This window comes from Cheilinus undulatus, linkage group 1 (genome assembly GCF_018320785.1).
Source record: "Cheilinus undulatus linkage group 1, ASM1832078v1, whole genome shotgun sequence".
NCBI lineage: Eukaryota > Metazoa > Chordata > Actinopteri > Labriformes > Labridae > Cheilinus > Cheilinus undulatus.
This window is the reverse complement of record NC_054865.1, coordinates 23,563,909-23,585,489: the sequence shown is the minus strand read 5'-3', so window position 1 is coordinate 23,585,489 and position 21,581 is coordinate 23,563,909. Positions and strand designations below refer to the sequence as shown.

Genomic DNA, 21,581 nt, shown 5'->3' with positions numbered 1-21,581 from the left:
CTATGCTGTAGGCGCCCATGCCATAATGAGCACTACAAATTTGTGCATTGGTATGTCTGTGTGGCTTTGCAATACTACACCTACTCTGTGCTAGTTAGTGTACAGGAGACCATGGCAACTTATATTGAGTGTATTGGAGCTGGAGTACATTCATATTGAGCAACATCTGATAAAACTGCAATTTTTCCAAAGACAAAAAAAGAGAGGAGACAAGTTTGCAGCCATTTATCTGACACCAGAGTGGCCAGAAGGAATGACTCAGAGACAAGCTGTCGCCTGATGCTGCAGCCTGCATCATTTAAACACCTAGTTGCATTTTTTAGGAGGTGCCATTAGTTAAATGCATTGGCTTGCAATGAGCTTGCATAGAGTTAAGGGTTACGCAGATCTATGAAGTGTGCTACATTGTAGCTTTGATGCAGAAGTATAAATCAAGCTTGAGGCTTTGCAATAACCGCAATAGAAACTGTCAAAGTTCCCCAGGGACAAGTTTCTTACTAGATTTAACAGAAATTTAAGTGCAAACTAGTCCGCTTTGCATACGTTAGAAAAAAATTTAAAAGCTGTGTGAAAAGTTATGTGGAATGTTTTTAACCAATGCAAAGTGCCTGAGTATTATCAAAAGTTCTTATAAATAAAATGTATAATTATTATTTTATTCTTACTTCATTGTTCTTATCATTATTATGAATGTTATTAGTCAAAAGTGAGCATAAGTCAGTGAAGTTCATGGAAATACATATCGTGTGAGGTGGATGAGCTGATGACTGAATGAGATCATAACTAATCTTATCAGTGAAATGATCAGACTTCAGTCCTCCTTGCAGGTTAACATCCACATGCCTGTTCTGAATGTAGTTAAGCGTACATGTTGCTCAGGGCAAGTGGTTACTGCACTTGAACCTTACACAGCCTATACTTGAAATTCTCTTCCCACTTTCTAGATGAAAATGTAGCCAAACCGTTCCACCCGTCCATCCACCATCCTGGTTTGGTAGAGAAGGGAGAGCTGGTCCATAACCAGAGATCTAGAGAGATATATGGAGGCCCATATGACAGGAAATGCACTCATTGGTATTTAACTCAACTGTTCAATAGTGAGTTTAACTGACTCGTAATTCTGTTGCCAACTATTGAGGGTGACAATGTCATCTATGCAAGTCTTCTTTTCAGGCACACAGTACAAACTCCTAAGCAGGTGACCGCAGGCTGGTGAACACAGTGAAAGACAAATGGACACCCTCAGGTTGGCATCCGGAGACCAGTAATTAGAGATAGACCAGATCCGATCCAATAAGGGTATTGGTTCCAATGTTTACATTATTTTTATACTGGAGATCAGACTGACAGTGCTGATCAACGACACCGATCCAAATTCAGACACCATCGCTGGGCCATGAACGGACCACATGCACACAGGAGGTATAAACAATCACATGGCTAGCGTAGCAGGGTGCTTTGTGACAGAAAAGTCAGTGTGAGTCCAGTTATCATCATGTCAGACACTTAAGAACATTCAGTTGACAACCCAAACATCACCCAATGGTGTCCATGTAATACATGTGAAGCACAGGAATGAGAGTTTATTATCTGTGTACCAGCTTCATGAAGGAGTCTACTCTGTCAGCCTGTGGCTTTAATATGAGCTGCAGCAACTCAAATTACAACGGCTTAAACAACTGTCAAAAGAAGTGGGCTGTAGCAATTAATGAGGTTGGAGAAAGCCATATATAGAGTGACAGAAGCTGACTGTAAACACAGAGCTAAAGCTAAGTTTAATCAATGATTAACATGGTACTTCTGACAAATCCTTCACAATAAAAATCCATAGGTGTTGTTTTCCTCAAGTGCTTTTTTTGTGAACACCCAAATCAGGAAAAGTAGTGTTTCCAGTAGCTCGCTTTTTTTTATGTCAATTTTTCATTAGAAAACTTCACATTTATTGCTTCCTGATTTAATAGTCCCTAGATATATCCCATTTGGTTGAAACTTTTTTTTTTCATTTTTGTAGCTATTTCTGAATATCTGGTTTTCATACAGAAATACACTTTTATTTTGAAATATTCAGTTTGCTGCAGTAGCCCTGTTGGTTGTTTACAGATGTTGCTGCTTACAGTGCAAGGAAGATTTGATTTAAAACATTAGCTGTTGCTACCTGTTTGTATGTGAAGTCAGTAAAAAAATTAAATCAATTCATTTGGAATAATATTAAGTATTATACATTTTAAAGTATTTTTTGTCTTTGATTAAGAAATACAGTTCCAGTTTTACAAGAGCCTTATGTAACATAATACCACCAAAAACAATAAGAAGAGTAATTGTGATTTCAAAAATATCAGGGTTAATATCAGGTATAGGTGCATATGTAGAAGAATCAGATCACGACTGAAAAAATGGGATCAGCCCATCTCTACCAATAATATACCTTATCATCATTAAGAATAATAGTTTTATGTATATGAGATGTGCATAAATCAGAGAGAGACACTAAAGTAGAACTCCTGGGAAGTGCAAATCTCCATTAACCAGGGATCACTGGGTTTCAGTTAGTCATTTAAATCAGTGCAGAGCAACTTCAACAGATTAACAGGTTTTTATTATTAACCTCACATTACTCAATTGGTAGAGTCATTATGATTTTTCAGCAGTGTTATCCTTTCAGAAAATTAAAAAATGAACCCTGTATTATACAGAATAACACTAAAAACAAGAATGCCATGGTTTTAGATCCTGCTGGTGTAGATCTGTGTACTTAATTTATGTCAGAATAAATTGAAAAGCCAAGATCATAAAATACATCCCTGCAATTATCTGACTCACAAATCAAGACACTGCTAAAAAAATACATCATTAGTTAATATGGACTAAAAATGTGTTTTTAAATGTCAAACAAAGAAATTTAAGCAGTGTTTAATCACCATTAACTATCAAATAATCTGATCAGTCATGATTAAAAAAATTCATCCAACAGCCCTAAATCTAACGTGTTCAACATTACAGCCAATTCGACTTTCTGTTCCACAAGTTATCTCTTAGATTTCTTCTTCATTTTCCTTTTTTACTGAGGTTTTTGTAGAAGGGCTCTGGCTTTGAATGCAGCAGAAATTAGAACAAAACTCTTCAGTCAAACACTTGTCAAAGTTGTTAATGTTTGCTTGAATAACGAAGGCCTCCTGGTAATTGATTATCTAACTTTGAATCAAAAATATCTCCCTATAAATAAGACAAAAGTTGGAGATGTTTTGTATTTGTTGATTGCGCTGTTCTGCTGCGTGTGCTTACTTGTGTGCATCAGTATGTGTGGTCCAAAGAGACAGTGAGTGAGAGATTGGTGTCAAACATAAAGACTCCATCTGACAGAGATAATGTTGCCCTGCACCCATCACCTAACATCACACACTTCTGAGCTCTCCTTTCGTCTGTCAAAAGCAGAGAAAAACCCATCAAAGCTCTGTGTGCTATCTGTCCAACAGAGACCATGTGTCGCCTCTCTACCTTCATCTTTCTCTGGAACTTCCTCTTCTTCCTCTCCGTCACATTTTGAAGTCACATCACCATGACTGAGGATGCAGAGTCTCTCAGCTTGTAAACTTTTTCAGCAGAAAGAGCTTGTTTACTGCACATTAATCAGTCATTTCCATCTGCATTGTAAAAACAAACAGGGCTGCAGCATTCCCCAGCAGGGCTCAGCTTTATTACCACATGAAGACCAAAACAACAATAAATGCTTATGTTTCAGCCATAAATGAAGCCAAAACATCAAAGCAGCTCTCTGTCTCTCGTTATGTTTTCACAGGAACATCATTAGTTGACACCTCAGAGATGACACATCCTTCCCGGGGTTACAAAATCTACTTTAACATGAGGCACATTTGGTAAGTGAAACCACTGTGGGCATTCGCCATTTTCAGAGGACAGCGTCTGCTAATATGGAAAAGTTCTAATGTGACATTATAGCACTGTGTTCTAAAATGCAAGTGGTGTTAACTTAATATGACAAATATTTGACAACGTACTTGTAAGGCCTTGGATGCCCCGCCCAGACTCCACAACATTAAAGTCACTTACAAGGAGTCAGGATCACTGTGGGATGGTGGAGCTGTATGTGTGCAGCTGTTTCTTAATACAACATGCTTCAACAATGCCATAATGCCATGTAAAATCACAGTCACACCAATACTTAGGTGCAAATTAATATGAAAGTAGCTGTGATACTGCTGCAAAAACTGTGGAGAGATTTTGATCCAAGTTTGCCCACCTTTCTGAGGTGTTTCTGACTTTACACAAATGTAATTCCTGACAGATAAAGTACTTTAGATTGAGTTGAGCAATAAATTATTCTTTTGATAACAGCCATTTAGTTTCACCCACTGAGTGCAATTTTAGAGGGAAATTACTTTGGCAGGAATATAGTGGATATTACAATTGACATAGTTTTCAAATGCTGCCTTACTTTGGTTAATCTGTTCAAAATGACTGCAAATACTGCTTAGATCTTACAAAATTGTCTAAATGTTCAGTTTCTGCTCCCTTTGTTTCTCTGTTTTCTCTCTTCACCTGCTCTGTGAGAACCTCTGACGGTTGTTTGTTTGTTGACCTCTGGCAAACTGAACCCTGCTGAGTGTGCAAGACTAGTGCATATAAGAGAGTGTTTATGTGTGTGTTTGTGTGTACTCTCTATCACTCATTACTTACATGCAGCCTTCAAGGCAAGTAATTAACTCCAACTTTGATGCCCCCCCCCTTTCCCTCCTCCTCATTTCAATCACAAAGACACAAAAAAAAAACCACGCAAACATGAATTACATTTCTCTGTTGGTCTTGCAATGAGATACTGCCACGCACAAAAAATGCACGAAAAGCACACAAACCATGAAATAATTCAGATTTTGTGATAAACAGAACAAATTTTCACATCTGTGTGAGTGGTCCCTGACCATGGCTGCATGTAGGTGCATGTTTGTGCCTTTACATGTGTTTCATATACATGTCCATTACACTCTACAAATACGGTGACACCAACGGAGCTCTCAATGATACCAAATTAATAGAAGATACAAAAACAAGTTCAACTTGATAAGTGGCATTTATGAGCCAAGCAGATATATCTATGACACTAACCATCTCAGACACATGATCATAATTCAACTTGGCCCCATACTGCTCCACATAAACACACATGTACACAAGCCTCTGGCACATGAAAAATGTTGGAATTCAGAGGAGTAACAATTGTAATGTACTGATTTCTGTTGTTATAACTCTGTCTTACTGTGAGAGAATGAAGGGGTTTGTTTTTTGAGATACTAACACATGCTAAGTAGTGTTATGGCTTTGAGCATGCAGGCCTAAAACCATATGTGTGTGCCTAAATCTGTTTTTGTGTTAGAGACTGGTCTCAAGACCACATTTTGAATGTCTGGGTCTTGTCTTGGACTCAAGAGTATTTTTACTCTTTCTTGCCTCGGTCTTGGACTGGCCAGACAGGGGATTTTCCATCAAGACCGATTAAGACCAGCACTGATCTGCTATTCTTCGACTACATTAATGTGATAACAAGGAGAAGGACTTTCTAAAACAACAAATAGCTACACCTGCAAAAACTCTGACATCAGTCCATCTAATTTCTAGTCAAAAATACCTCTGAACATTTACTTTAGACACCTTGTTTATATCTGTCAAATTTATTGAAAAGAAACTAAAATTAAAGAGAGAATTTAGCTGTTCAACCTTGTCATGGTTTTTTAAAATTGAATCTTATGGTCTTGGTCTTGTCTCGGTCTTGGCTTGTCTTTGGTTCCACCCCCAAAAGTCTTGGTCTTGTCTTGTTCTTGGTGCACTCTGGTCTCGGATAGTGTGGCCTTGAGTACAACACTAGTTTGTGTGTCTGTTTGTTGATGTTTGGACACAAACCAGATACAGGACCAGTTTATGGGTGTAACTTGGTAAAATGGTGAATTTGGATTCTGATGGTTAAAGTTAGTGGAGCTATTGTGCATTGCAACAATGCATCAGCAGTTCAATATCTGAAATGCAATTTTAATTTTGTTATATCATCTATATTTTGTTTTTCATATTTATTTAAGTTAACTTTTCAATGCAAGACTTATACTTGTTTCAGACTTTTGTTTAAGATGGTGGTATTGTTACTCTTATTTGAAGTTAACACCAGATACACTAAATGAACAAAAGTTCATCCCGTTCCAGTTCATCCCAAAGGTGCTTGATGAGATGTAGGTCAGGACTCTGTGCCGGCCAGTCAAGTTCTTCCACGCCAACCTTATCAAACCATGTCTTTATAGTCCTTGCTTTGTGCACTGGGAGACAGTCATGTTGGAATAGGAAAGGGCCTTCCTCAAACTGTTGCCACACAGTTGGGAACATAACATTGTCCAAAATGTCTTAGTCTGCTGAAGCATTAAGATCACCCTTCACTGGACTTACATGGTTTTCTGCTACATGGCTGAGTTTCTGTTGTTTCATCAGGGATGAAACTTCACAAACTGTCTTTTTGCAAAGGTGGCAATTAACAAGTGGTGTCAAATACTTTTGCCCATATAGTGCCTGTGCTCGTCTTAAAGGATAAGTGTAAAGATCCCTAAGTCAGGCCGTGCTACTACATAATAGCATAAAAGGCTGCAATCATTTTTTTATTAAGTAGTACATGAAATGTTTAAAAAATGTCTGCAGAAAGGCCTTCTGTGTTACTATAGTGCCACTATTGCACTTCGTAGAACTGCCTTTATTTTCACATTTCTTTTTTTAGAAAATATTATGTTATCGCAAAAGCAGAACTGTAAAGACTTAAATTTTTGCATTTTCTTTTTTTTTTTTTACTATCAGCTATCTCTAACATAACCTACCAAAATCTCTATCACTATTGGCCATACTGGTCAACCCCTAGTCTATACACAATAATTCACCCTTATTTCTTAGCATAAAAATTAGACTGTCACCAGAATTTCCACTTCTGCAAACAGCAGCCCACAGAGCAGGCTACATAACAGTTTATTAAAGCTACAACCAGGGCAAGACTCCAGGACATTAAGGTAATGCTATGTTAAAACCATAGAAAATGACTTTAATAAATTTTTCTGTGTGTTGAGTGTCTGAAATCTTAAATGGTAACATGTGGAACATAACATTGTCAGGTAAGACGATATCTTTCTCTACTTTAGCCAACTGTTAGACACTGTGTAGGCTAAAGTGTGTAAACCCAGGAACAGCCTGCATGTTGCTTCTCACTCCAGTTATACATGATTGACAGCCTGTGAGCGGATCGGCTGGAGGAATAAATTCAGATTACATAAAACAAACAACACTGCCCTGCTGGTACTTCATGTAGCAGCAATGCTCCATATTTACATCCCTGCAGGGTATTTGTTAGCTTTCCTTTAGCCAGACAAAATGACTGAGCTGACATTCCAGTAACAGAGAGAAATCACACAAAGTAACACCCACAGCCACAGAGCAGCCAGGAATGAAGTATTTATCTAGGGATTTAGAGCAGTTAAGGATCAATAATTATAAACTTCATCAGGGCTGAAGAAAGTGGATGTTCTCTAAAGCTAAATGAACTAAACACTGACTGCAGATGCTGTTTAATAACCTCAGACTGTGCTTTGGTAGCAGAGGCATGCTGTTAGCCCCCAGAGACACTGATACAATAACATTGAGTGGAGGGATCAGTCATGGTGCAACTAGACCAGCCTATATTTACACTTCTCTATACTGTGCTTTGTGTAAAGGATGGAGGCGTGTTTATGTGTGTTTGTTATTTCCCTGGTAAACAATCTGTTCCAACATAATCTATACACTAAACCCTGATGGCACCTGTACATACACATGCAGTTATGAGATATATTCAGGCATCATTCACAAAGCTGCAGCCATTTACAGCACATTCGTACATTCATAGCTCTCTGATAAAGTTCATACCAGAACTCCCTGATGAGAACAGTAGCAATTGTTGTCACTATTTTAAATTAAATGATTGGTTTGAACTGTGTGTGGAAACTGCAAGACAACTCACTCATCTCAGCATGTGTCCTATCATAATGATAATATCACAGTACACTAATTCTATGGTAATTCATTTAATGCGCATTTCATGTTCCTGTTTAACAGTGTAAACATAACACTACATCACATATGATACAATGAGAAAACAACAAAATCATAGCCTTTAACTGATTCTATCAGAACTTAAAGAGTAATGCTTTTAAAATTGTATGGTCATTTGTTATGGTACATATACAAACTAGCTGTTTTCTCTCTGTTATTATAGCTGCCCATTATCTGCTTTCATTTTGCGAATGAGGTTTCAGTGTCCTCATTAAAATTATTCTTAGAAAAATCGTCAGTTTTTCACATATCTCTGACAGTCCTGACCAGAAGGCATCCATCACCTGACTTTCAGATCCAAAGGGGAGATACTTAACAGAGTGAGCAGGGGCTGCATGATTTTGGCCAAAACATAATTTGCAATTTTTTTTGATCCCATGATTAATCATGATTATTTCTCATTTAAATGGGATTTTTTTTCACTGCTTGCCAATACCAAGTATACTTTACCTCCAGTTTGGAAAACGCTCTTATTCTGACAGAAAAAAAGAACTTCTGGTTTATCGATAGTTAAGATGTAACCTAACTATGGCAAAAGAAACTAAACAAGTGAAATGTTCTCTCTCTTTCCGATCATGTTACATTGGAATCATGAGTGAAGTTGTGTAAACGTGAGTCGTGTTTCAGTGTCTACAGCAGTGATACCCAATGTGTGGCTCTTGAGCCACATGTGGCTCTTTTGTGATGATTTGTGGCTCTTGTGTGTCTTAATTTGCCATTCAGATATGGAAAAGGTAATCCACGCTCTCATTTTTTCCCGTCTGGACTAGTGTAACTCTCTCATGTCAGGTCTCAGCCAAAAATCCCTCTCTCGCCTTCAACTTGTTCAAAATGCAGCAGCTAGGCTTCTAACCGGTTTTAACAGACGACATCACATCACCCCGATTTTAGCGTCTTTACACTGGCTACCCATTAGTTTTAGAATTGATTTTAAGATTTTACTTGTTACTTTTAAGGCACTGAAAGGTCTGGCTCCAGATTATATTATAGAACTTTTAATCCCCTATGTTCCAGCCCGCAGCCTCAGATCCTCAGATGGGAACCTTCTGGTCGTTCCAAAGTCGAGACTCAAATCTAAGGGTGACAGGGCCTTCTCCATCAGAGCCCCTCGACTTTGGAACGACCTGCCCGAGGAGTTACGGCATGCAGAATCATTGACATATTTTAAATCACGTCTTAAAACTCATTTTTATAGACTTTCTTTCACGTGATGTCTTCTTATCTAGTTTTTATCTTCTCACAGATTCTTACCTATTTTAGTTTTATTTCCTCTTCATCTCACCTTTACTCCCTGTCAACTTCATTTTATTTCCTTGCCCCTTAGCTATTTTTAATCATTACTGTCTTCCTCACTTCACTGCTTTTGTCTTTATTGCTTCCTTTTTGTTTACCTCTATTATAATATTTAGCAATTTTACTGCTTTTACAGTTTTAGAGCTTATTTTAGCTTGTTTTACTGTCTGTTTTTGCCCTCTTAATTACATTTTACTGCCTTTTCTCGTTTATCTCCTGTTTTGTTTTTAATCCTCCTTGGTTCTCTTTTAATTCTTTTAATTTTTCACGTTTTAATTTTGGTCCTCTCTGTCTCAGTCTGTGTAGCTGGGTTCCTGCATTGCCTGGGTTACTATTGTTTTATGGTACTTGATGTCTGTGTCTTGCCTGCATCCTGATGATGTCCATGATGTCTTAGTTGCATGGCATCTCATGTCGTCTAGGTTTTGATGTATATTGATGTTGATGAATTACTATCTCATCCATATTTTTCGTTAGTTTCTTTAAGTGTTTGGATTCTGCTGATGTTGTCTGCATGTCACGTCATGTCTTCTTGTCTTCTGTTTAGGTTTGTTGCTTTGTTTTTCTGCTTGCTTCTGCACATGTCAAAGCACTTTGTAAACCCATGTTTTTATAAGTGCTATACAAATATAGTTATTATATTATCATATTAATTTGAAATATTATTCCCCAGAAAACCTTGAAAGTTGAAACTTTGACCTCGGGAATTATCCATTGCAAGTCACATTGATCAGTTTGTTTCCCACACTATACGGTAGGTTTTAATGGTCAAACTTAATTGTCAACTTTATATTTCTCTGTATATTTCCAATGCTCTTATTTGCAATTTTGCCCTGTTTTTGTTTTTGTTTTTTTTTACTTTTTTTGCCACTTTTAATCAATTTCTGGTGCTTTTAGCCAATTTTCCCCACTTTTACCTTGTTTTTGCCCTTTTTCATCAGTTTTAGACACTTTTATCATGCTCTTTTGCAATTTTTGCCACTTTTCGCCCATTTAAGCTGCCTTTTGCCATTAAATGCCACTTTTCCCCCATTTTTCCACCTTTTTTACAGCTTTTTCGCCCATAGTAACTTTTCACTCAATTTTTGCCACTTTAACTTAATTTCTACTTTAATTTTGTCCACTGTATGCCGATTTCGACCTCTTTTCACCCATTTTTTTCCACTTTTTTGCCTCTTTTAGACTATGTTGGCCACCTTATTTTTTTGCCACTTTAACCCATTTTTGCCACTCCACTATTTAGATTTTGGCTCTTGCAAAGACATTTTCCTTTGGTTGAGAAGGGTTGAGTAACACTGGTCTATAGTATTGAACTCTGCAACAAAAGCAGGCAAAGTAGAGGCTGATGAATGAACTAACAGAGAAGAAAATAGATGAGAGAGGCGAGTTGAGCAGTTTAAAGCCATATGCAAACAAATATAAGGTAATAATCACAAAACATATGTAGATAAATAAAATAAAAATTGAACATCATTGTTAGAGCAAACATTCATCTTTTCAACTGTACTTTGCAAAAGGCACAATGAGTGGCTGTATAAAAATATAGACAACTCATCAAAGCCTTTTTTGTTGAACAAAAGTGAAGCCAAAATACCCACACACATTGTGCTGTCTTACTATCTTAGTAAAGCCATTTGGAGACAAAACATGCTCAGAAGGGATCTGGCTGGTGGAACGGTGGCATTGATGTTATGTCCCTTCTTTCAACAAAAAACACATCTATCACTCCAATTAAAAGTCAAACATCCTTTAGGTCAGTACAGTTCACAGCAGAACAGACTCTTATGTTGGTTTAAAGCAGGCACTCACGTTTGAGGAACGTTTAATGACTTCTGTGTTAGAGTTTGCTGCATTTTCTCCCACTGCCCCTCTCCTACTTAGCTAATCTGGTGAGCACAATGCTGCAGGAGCCTGATTTGTCAACAGAATTGTCATTTAGGATGTCATGTCTGCTTTTTTTCACAATAGATAACCAATTAAAAACAAAATCAGCAAAAATGAACACTTGGACATAAATCAGCAAAAGTACTATCACAACAGAAACCATGTTTCAGGAAAAATGTGACTGTGTATTTTAACTTGTTGTTGGCCAATGTCCCATCTGTTAACATAGAGGAGGCGGGGTTTACAACCAACTGCAGCCAGTATGTAGGTTGAGCTCAAAATATTTTATCCTAATATTGGGGTACAGTCTAGTGGTTAGGTCTCGCGACATTAACATAGATGAGTCTGGGTTAACTCCAGCCTGCAGCTCCTTTCCTGCATGTTTTTCCCCCACTCTCGCATCTCTATTTTCCAGCTCTATCCACTTTCCTCCACAGTTTGTCTACAACAAACTGTACACAGTCTGACAGTGCACAAGATTAGAAGGACAAGCAAATGAGTACACAGTAAGAGTGAAACATTAAAGTGTGTAGAGCTGCTGCTGAAATGATCATGCTCTGAAAACATAACTGGACATGAGCTTCTTCTTTATACATTTTCCCAGAGGCTCTCTACATTTACAGCTCTCATTAATCATCTCTGATTTGCTGCAGAGGCTCATGCACAGTATATACTGTATAGCCTGCAGTCACTTAGCCTTCATTTACCTTCAATTGCCTACACCAGCATTAGCACATACTCTGTCATACTGTAGCTTGTCTTTCTTTTCAGATCTCATTAAATCCACATACATGACTTTATCTTAATGAAGAGGGTTTGGCAACAGCAGCAGTGAGGCCATTAAGCACCCAGATGGACAAACAGCACCAGTAAATAAGATGAAACAGGACAAAGCATCATATCAAGGATAATGAATGCTACACTGAATATTTCCACCATATTCAGATCATCTACAGACAGGTGAGTGTAAAAAATCTGAAAAATGAGGAGAGCAAGGTAATGATGCAGATGCTTTCATGCAGGTGCACAGCATGGTACAATTAAACAATTTACATCCCACCATGCTCAGCGGCATGAGGAGAGATGAGGAGGGGGATGGTTGAGACTGATTTTGGGCCAAGATGGCACAAGGAAAAGATCTTGGCAACTTTAAAAAGTGGGTTATTGATGTAGTACAATGACTGCGATTTAGTCACAGGGTCTGGGCAAGTGTTTCAATTGGAGCTGTGTCTCTGTGTTGCAGTTTGTCACCTTTCTCCTCCTTAAAACTCAAGTTCCATTTTCCCATGGTCTTCTGTAATTCTCTGCGTCTTCACCAGATGCCCTCAGACTTTCTATTGTCTGCATTCACAAGCCTGATATTAGCAGCATTTATCAGCTATTGGTTATTTACTTGCTTATCTTTAATCCTCAACATTATTGCTTTTGCTTTGTGGTTGCAAATCTTCTTGGATTTGATCCAAATGCTCAAACCCTGGACCTTCCTACCAATTTGCTCACAAGGGTAACTGTACCTTGTGGGAGCAGGCGTTATGTAACAGAACCAGAACCTGGGGACAGCCAACAAACAGAGTCAGAGTCAGAGCCTGTGGTAGATCTGAGGAACCAGCAGGTGAGTGGCCACTGATGGCACACACAGCTACAAGTGAGGCAACAAAGTGAGAGTCCCGGAGGTACAGAAATTCCCTGGGAAGAAATCAGGTAAAATCACGCAGTAGTGGCAGTGGGAGTGTCAAGCAGCCAAAGAAAGAAGATAACAGGAAGAAGAAGCATTAGGGCAGAACTTGTAATCAGGGACAGAAAGCTCAGGCGATGTCTGGAATTACGGTAGGGCAAACAGGTCTTAGGAAAGAATAAAACAGAGAGTGCTTAAGACTCTTGTATGTAAAAGCAAAGAACAATTTGGCAACGAGAGAGAGCGCAGAAGAAGCTGATACACTGATGTGCACAATGGGGCTGTGCTTGGGTTTTACTGTCTTGCCTAACTACCAACCACACAGGAAACAAAAGTGATATCTGTATTTAGAACTAGAGACAAGACATTTCAATAGGTAGAAAATGGTAGTGTCCCTCACATTAATGACCTTGGTGCATGTACATTAGTGTAATATGTAAGAAAAATGAAGACCAACTTTTCCTTAGATGACAATTTACAACAAAGAAGGGCAGATCAGAATAAGTGAATAAAAACAGGCAGCTAACAATTTCAAAGAGAAGGATACAAACAAATAATGCTGTACAGAAGAACCTTGTAACAGAGATTAATTCCTTTTTTGAGAGTTCAGTAGGGGCGAAACCATCAGTGCTGCAATTCAGTGACGTGGACTAAACATATGAATCATCCTACAATGTAGTCCCAACAAGTGGGGGAGTGCATAAGTGACCTTCAAGAATGGGCCACATGTGTTACTACAAAATATGACACACCCCTATTCTGATGACAGCATTCACTCCAGGATTACATGCACACAACCTCAGGAAAAACGACTCACTCAGTGGTTTAATGGGTATGAATGAAGATGTGATTTAAATTCCCTGGCTCCAAAAATAACTACAATATTGAAATTGTCTAAATGTCAAATGTACTTTAAAAAGTATGGATGCCCTCCCCTCTTAAAGCAGCATTATTACACCTTCAAACAGAATAGATCAGCCTCACACACTGGGACATCTGCTATAAAGCTGTAAAGAAAAGCATGCACTTACAAGGACCACAGCAGGACTCATATTAAGAAGGACAAGACTGAAATTATTTAATTAATTAATATTTTGATTCAAAGTGAATGTAACCCCCCCCCCCCCCCCCAAAAAAAAAAAATGCTCACTATAATAAAGCTTATTTTTAATCATGCAAATAATTACACAAACTGAAATGAAACATCATGTAGTTGTATTTTTGTCCAAGTTAACAGCCCTAAAATACCCCAGTAGAGAAAAGTTTCTTTTGAAATGATTTAACATTCAACTACAGAAAGAGCTGCTTCTTACCAAAACTAAACTTCTATTTTTATCTGTGCTGAATGCAAATGTCCACAGATACTGCTGGTTTTAATATTCAATATTTTGACATTTTTATGCAAAAATGTAACTGCAGAACACCACCACTGAAACGTTGGCAGAGCAATGCTGCCACCTAGTGACCAACTGAAGAACATTCTGCATTTGGATCTGCCTGTGTACATTTGAGGTAGCCAACAATGACAAGTACCAACGCTTTAACTGCACAAAAAGACACGCAGCTGGGCAGGCAATACGCTCGAACACATGAGACCTGTACTAAAGGTTACCGCATACTGAAATCTGGCAGAAACTGGAGAGCAGAAGTATAAAATTACACTGATAATTTGTTAGCTTTATATAGCTACTCAAAGAGTCGACAGAGCCACAAACATGCGCATACAAACTATCACACCAACCCTAACTATACCATATCAAATGCCAGAGAACCAAGCAGCGGTTTACCGGTGAAGTAGGATGTTGGTGACTAGAAAGGATGGTGGTACCTTGTAACCTCGTCTCACCGTGTAAAGCAGTGGTGGCAGACTTCTCTGGCCTGTTTGTTGGACACACAGCACGCCAGCGGCTCCGTCGAGTAGACCAGCTCTCCTCTCTTGATCCCGGCTATCGCCCTCAGACCGTTACCTTTACCGGGGCTGACAAACCGCTCCAGTTTCGGTGCCATAGTCAGATTCTTCCCTCCACGTGAACCGAACAGTGTTGACATCCGTTGTAGACGTGCGTAGTGACGTCAGACACACGTACGCACACATAAAAAGTACAAACGTTATTACAAGATTTAACGCATATAACTTCCCAGGGCCCTGCGTGTACATAAGGAGACATTACATCGGGGTTTTCCTACAATGTAGAATTAAATTCTGCTATTAGAATTTCTGATATGACCGTCCGAAATTTGGGGGGAGTTGCACTGAAATTTTTAGGTACTTTCATGGGAATTTGGAGAAAATGTTTGATTTTATTTTTTCAAAATAATCCGTTATTTTCTGTTGTATTTTGGTGGTATGGTTTTGTAATTTGTTTGGAAATTTGCTTTGAAATTTCCCTGAATATCATTAGAAACTTGAGGGAACAGTTTGAATATCTTAACTTACAAAATTTGAAATTTTCCACTTTATTTCATGGAATTTTGGCCGAACGTATTTGTGATTGCTTTGCAATTTTGGATGGAATTTGCTTCGGAGTTTTGGGGAATTTCTTTGGAAATCTTCAGAAATTTTGATTGAATTTTTTTGAGTAAGTTTATTTGAATATTTGAGCTTTTTCAGAAAGTTTACTTAAATGGTTGGGCAATACTTGAGGGCATTTTTTTTAAACATTTGAAACCGTCAAAATGTAGGGTCAAAAACCTACTCAGCAAAGACTTGTTTTCCACTGAAAAAGAGCCTTCTGGAGATATGCTGTTCTTTAGGTTTTAAACTTACCAGGCCCAACTCATCTAAAATAAGCCAAAGAAACTAAAAATTCTTTCCAGACAAAACCTTGAGTCTCTGGAGGACAATAGCTTTGTTGATAAATAGGATTAATGCCTTAAAGTGTTGTTTTGAAACACATGTATTCATATCAAATCCTGATTACTTGAATATGAAAAGAACACATAATGTTCAAAGTAGATGATTAATGTTATAAGGTTTAATATATATCACCAGACAAGTCTGTAAGTCCAATTCTATGGGCTATATTGTAAAAAGAAAACACTTTGGGCCTGTATTTCATAGTTTCATACTTATATTTTTTACCTCCAAAGATTTATGTTCTTTGCCAATCATTCAGTCTGTCGTTTCTATCTCTTAAGTACCAAGTGCAAAAATACATCAAAAGTACATGTGACACAGGTCTGTCTCTGCAAAAGATGACCTCATCCCATTGACTCATATGTTTTCATTTAGTAACAACCCAAGCAGTAAATTAGTAAGCAGTAATTTTGTGTAACATACTAATCTGTTTGGGGTGGTTGGTTTCCACATAACCAAACCCAGTGAGGGAGCACATCAGGACACTATTTTCTTAGGAGCGAGTAAAAGACTCTGCCGTCATATTTAACTAGCCATGCCTCATAAAATTACCTTTGAATCCTTTTGGCATGAAGATTAACTGAAGCGGTTTTAGTTGACCTTTGAAAAAGAAAACCTTCACCTGGAACCTACAGAGACAATGATGTGTCACTGCTATGACTCAGTGTGTATGGTTCAAAACAAAAAAAGGAAATCAGAGGTTTCAAGTTTAAACTTATTTACAAGATCAATAAATAAATGTACAAAAATCTGGTGCAATGTCTACGTGCTGCAGAGAGGTAAGTGTCTTGCCATAAAGAAAGAAAGGAGGCTCATATTTTTTTGACAATTTTAACATCAGACACAACAGGAGAGTGTTTTTTAGGAACAAAAAATAAAACCTTATCACAGTATGGAAGAACAAAGTAAAAGATTTCATCAAAAAACACAAAATGCCTCTCATCAGCTTGATAACAGAAGTGCACAGTACTGACACAAACTAAAATCAACAACTGGTGATTTGTTAAAAACCGACTGAGTAAAAAATAATATTAAGATACTATAAGTTTACAGATTGAAGAAAACACGGATTTTAGGTGAAGACAATGGCAGCACCAGCACCTACTGGCTGCATTTCTCATTATCTTAAATAATAAAAGATAAATGAAATAACATAACAATGACAACCCAGATGATGATATTCAGAGATGTAAGACAAGAAAGTTCACTCTGATAACTCAAAACAATGGCAAATAAGATGAAAACTCTCTCCGATGTTAGATGGCAAAAAGCAAAGACAAGACTCTACCACCTAAGCTACACATGCCATATGATAAATAATTCAAATTATCCTGAAGATTAAATAAACGTTTTTTCTGAGTGAAAGCCATCTGAGCCAGCCAGATGACATGTGCAAATAAAACAAGGATCAATCTGCAGTTCCTTACATCCTGGGAAAAACATCATATCTCAAAATGATTTTCAAGTTTTTGTGAATGAAACGCCTTGAGAGAGTGGTGTGATCTCAAACTGAAATTAATGCATAGTTAGGACACTTGAATCTCTCCTTGTTGAGTTTTTTTTCTTTGCATGCTGACAAGACCTGTGAGATATGTGGTTTTTCCAGGGTATTCTTTATGAAATCCTCTATAGCACTAAATTAAAGGATAATAATGAAAAAGACCAAATTTTATATTGTGTTACGATGGAACATAAAAAAAAGTATCAACAGCACTGCATAAAAGTGACCCAGTAAGAGTTACATGTGCTGGAAAACAGCCAGAAAAGAGTTAAAGCACTGGTGTGAGGATAAAGACTTTCAGATGAAAGTGGAAGTGGAAGCCTTTTTTAAAGTAGAATAGCTTTTTTTTTTCACTCTTACAAAGTCAGATCCTTCTTTATCAAATCAGAACTCAAATTTCTGCCGATACTGACTCAATATATAACACATTAAATTGGCAAATCTTTACATAAATGACCATTTAGGAAGTAAAGGCAGTGACAAAAACATCATGAGGACAAAATATTTTTAAGGAAAATGCAGATATTGTAATCCCACATTGGGGATTATTGTGAAAAAAAAACACACTGGCAGGTAGAGCTGGACTGACACAGAGCTTTAGATCAGTGGTTCTCAACTGGTGGGTCAGGACCCAAAAGTAGGTTGTGAAATTGATTCCAGTGGGTTGTGTAGGTGTGCTAGGAAAAAATACAGCCAAGTCTACAAAATATGGAAGCCCAAAATAGACATACACTACATTCATACATTTTTTAGGTTTGTCTGTGATGCTGAGTCAATTTTGGTCATTTTCTCAAGATTTCTACTTATCCATATCCCTTTCCCAGATAAAAAGTAGATTTTCCCAAGATAATTAGGAAATTCCTCAAGAAATTACCAAATATTCATGCTGTCTCTGAAAATGGAATTAATAAATGTATTCATGCATGTCCCGTTGTACTGATGGGGCTTGTAAACATGTTTGATTTATCCTGTCTTTTTGTTTTCATTAAAGTTTTCTTTGACAAATTGCAAAATTTTTCAGGAAATAAGTTTGAATGACTAAACATTTTTAAATCTTTTGGTCTAGTTTTCTCATGAGGAGGTGGTGGAGGGTCTTAATGCCCGACCAGTTGAGAACCACTGCTTTAGATGATCCCATCAAGATCAAGGTCTGCATGAGTACACTACATGGTTGTTTTTACATCAGTAGTGCAATTCTTTTACTGAATTTCATTTATCTTTGCCACTGAAATCATGCATATCTACCTTTAGCAGCTTATGTAGCGAGTTCTGTTCAAATTGCCCTTGCATGACTAATATTCCCTTGCTTTTTTTTCCATTAAACCTGAACAATTGTATGGATTTTGGGTCCTTTTAGTCTCAAATCAAGCCTGTATGAAGTCTGGGGTCACTGAAAAAAATGAGATCTCATGTTAAAAAAACCGTACCTGTCTAACGTGCAAAGTGTTAAACATTCTTCTGACAGCAGCTATATACAGAGGTGCACTGTGTTCATGAGCATGTTACATACTTATGCTACATAAAAAAGGGGTGGAAAAGAACACACAGAGTACTGCTCATGTAGAGTTCTTCAGCAACTGCTCAATGTAAATGCAATGCATCACATTAGATAACAATTGTTACATTGAAAACGTGTAGTTTTCCCCCATTGGACATGTTCCTGTTGTCCTTTAGCTCAGTTTGATGAATACCAAAATAATCCATTCAATCTTTTTGACAATATAAAAATGCCCCACAGATTAAAACAAACAATTAACAATAAACTCCAAACATTCATTGAAAAGTTGATTAAGACATAGAGTTTCCATTCCAAGTAGCAGACCACATAATGGTTTGTTCATTTTAAAATTTCAGTTGTGATTTTAAAAAGTCAACAATAAAAGCAACACTAGTGGTTGCAGCAGGCTGTAAAACGCCCACTGGGCCACATCCCATTTGTGCAGTGTGTGTATGGAGAGATCACACCCAGGTAACAAACTGTACAATATATAGCATTTTGACATCTCACAAGGAGACAGCTGTGATTACCTTGTTACTGTTCTTAACTCAGAGAGTTGAGTCTCGATCCAGTGTTTGTATCCAGCCATGGTTCACTTATCCGCCAGTGATTTCAGACTTAAGTATCACGGGCTGATGGTGAACACGTTGCAGCTACTTCAATAAGACATTTTAGTCATATAGAGGATTTATAATCCTATCTTAAAGATTGAATCACTTATTCTGTCTTGACTGGGCTAGAGGAGTTGGTCAGTTTTTCTCTTTCTTTTAAGCAGCCACTATTCTCCAGTTATTCTCTCTCTTTGTTATGCTTTCCCTTGCAGACGTGTGTTGCAGACTTTCCGTATTACCCCTTGGATTGTGTCCAAACATTAAATATGCAGAAGACAGCGTCTACAAATGCCAACTGATCTGGTGTAATTGCTCAGCCATTAGGAAGTATAGCAGCCCTTTGCTCCAAATAGCATCAAGGACTGTTGCAACTTCCTGGCAGCATATACTCCAAAAGCGTTGTCCCAGGAAGCGCCTGAACCAGCAGTGCTACACACAATGGCCAGAAATACTGCAAAGTTGACACTGTTTGCTGCTATGACCCGGAGGTAAACAGGTGTTGGATGTGAGCTATCCCTCGCTGCAGCTGGCCCATATAGAAGTCTGCATTTCTGGAGAAGTCCTGACAGACTGAGGAATGGGCATCACCAAGAGCACAGTACAGGGCAGTGCCACCCACACTGATCACTACAGTTACCATACAAAGCAGGAAGAGAAGCAGGCAGGAGTCCCCACCTCCAACATCTGCAGAGAAAGAGACAGAAAAGATGATGAAGGATTGTCAGAGAATACCAGATTTGCAACAAAGACCAAATAATTGTATGTTTTACAACTGTACAATTACATATGAATAAGATAATTCAAATGTAAATTTTTAAGTTATCACAAGTTTCAATTCGATTCCGATTCGGGGTTGGTCACAATTCGATTTTCAATTCAAACAGATTCACAACACTTCCTTTATTTCTTACAAAGAAGTGATCATTTCAGCAACTGCTCAAGTCTGCTATGCATTAAGGAGCTGTATATTGTTATTTGACATTTAAAAGCTTGATAAAATGTGCTAAAACAAAGTTATGCTTTTTCAGCAAATTTTATGTGTTTTTTTTTAAAACACCTAATTGCAATTGCAGCAAGGAAAATAGTCATTTGTGCTTAATTTGTAAAACACTTAAATATGAATAAAAGGTCTGGGCTAAAGCAGGACAGGTATTTATCAGAAACTTGTCAGTGGAAAAAACATCATAACTCTAACACCTTTACTGTTGTCGATGCTGTAGGAGAGCAGGTGTTATGTGTTATCAAGCGACCGTGTTAACTAGTGACTATTCAGCTTAAAGTGTCAGGGGTTGATGTAGTTACAACATTCTTAAAATAATCAACATTTTCTGTTATGTCTAAGACGTACTTAGGAGATATGAATTTAATGATAAACCAAACAAAGGGGCTCTTTAAGTTTTCGATATCCATTAATACCACAAACACATTCTTTTAGTCACCAGTTAACATGGTAACTTGTTAAACCATAATACCAGTGACTGATGTGAAACTGATCCTGTTATTTTTATTGTTCATGCCGCTTGGCTGATATTTACTCTAGGTGAACGTGTATGAATGTTGTGAACCATCCTGAAGTAGCCTACATTACGTTGGGGCAGGCTTCCTCTTAAGTGGGGTCGTAGAATCCACAGTAAGTCTTAAGACATTTCTTTTGGGAAAACAGGACTGGCTGAGTAACTAAGGCTTAACAGACAGTGCAGGCAGTAGATAAGTGTGTCAGGCACAGTACGGCAAACATTACTGATACTACCACTGTTAATGCTAACAGGGCAGCTAATGAGCCATACACCTCCTGCTGTATCAGTGAATCAGACAGCACACGGAGGAAAATACCTGCAGCAAGTCTACAGTTGATACATTTTGAATCGATTCAGAATTATAGATATTTATGCATGTGATTTTAAAGTGAATAGATTTTTTTCCAGCATCTCTTATATAAATCTCTTAATGCTAAAGATAAACGCACCATGCTCATAGCTGTCATCAGGTACTTTGAAGCGGACCCGTCTTTTGGCAGGGGTTTTGTCAGGCTGTGGCTCTACAGTAGCAGGCACACTCATGTCATCCACACAAACCTTCCTCTTCTTTAATATGGAGACCAGGCCGGAGGCAGGAGACATCTAAGAAGCAGAGAAGCA

General features: G+C 37.9%; 2 protein-coding genes across 2 annotated transcripts in view; both read right to left on the bottom strand.

Moving 5' to 3' along the window:
* smyd3 (SET and MYND domain containing 3) overlaps positions 1 to 15,022 on the bottom strand; it is a 139,561-nt gene extending 124,539 nt beyond the window's left edge. The window contains exon 1 of the mRNA XM_041788482.1: positions 14,823 to 15,022. Within this exon, the coding sequence (XP_041644416.1) occupies positions 14,823 to 14,983 (161 nt within the window). The 5' untranslated portion in view covers positions 14,984 to 15,022. The remainder of the gene's footprint in view (positions 1 to 14,822) is intronic.
* Positions 15,023 to 16,599: 1,577 nt separating this feature from the next.
* cnsta (consortin, connexin sorting protein a) overlaps positions 16,600 to 21,581 on the bottom strand; it is a 29,272-nt gene continuing 24,290 nt past the window's right edge. Inside the window, exons 12-13 of the mRNA XM_041789320.1 lie at positions 21,410 to 21,563; positions 16,600 to 20,127 (exon numbers count right to left, since the gene is read on the bottom strand). Of these exons, the coding sequence (XP_041645254.1) occupies positions 19,919 to 20,127; positions 21,410 to 21,563 (363 nt within the window). The 3' untranslated portion in view covers positions 16,600 to 19,918. The remainder of the gene's footprint in view (positions 20,128 to 21,409; positions 21,564 to 21,581) is intronic.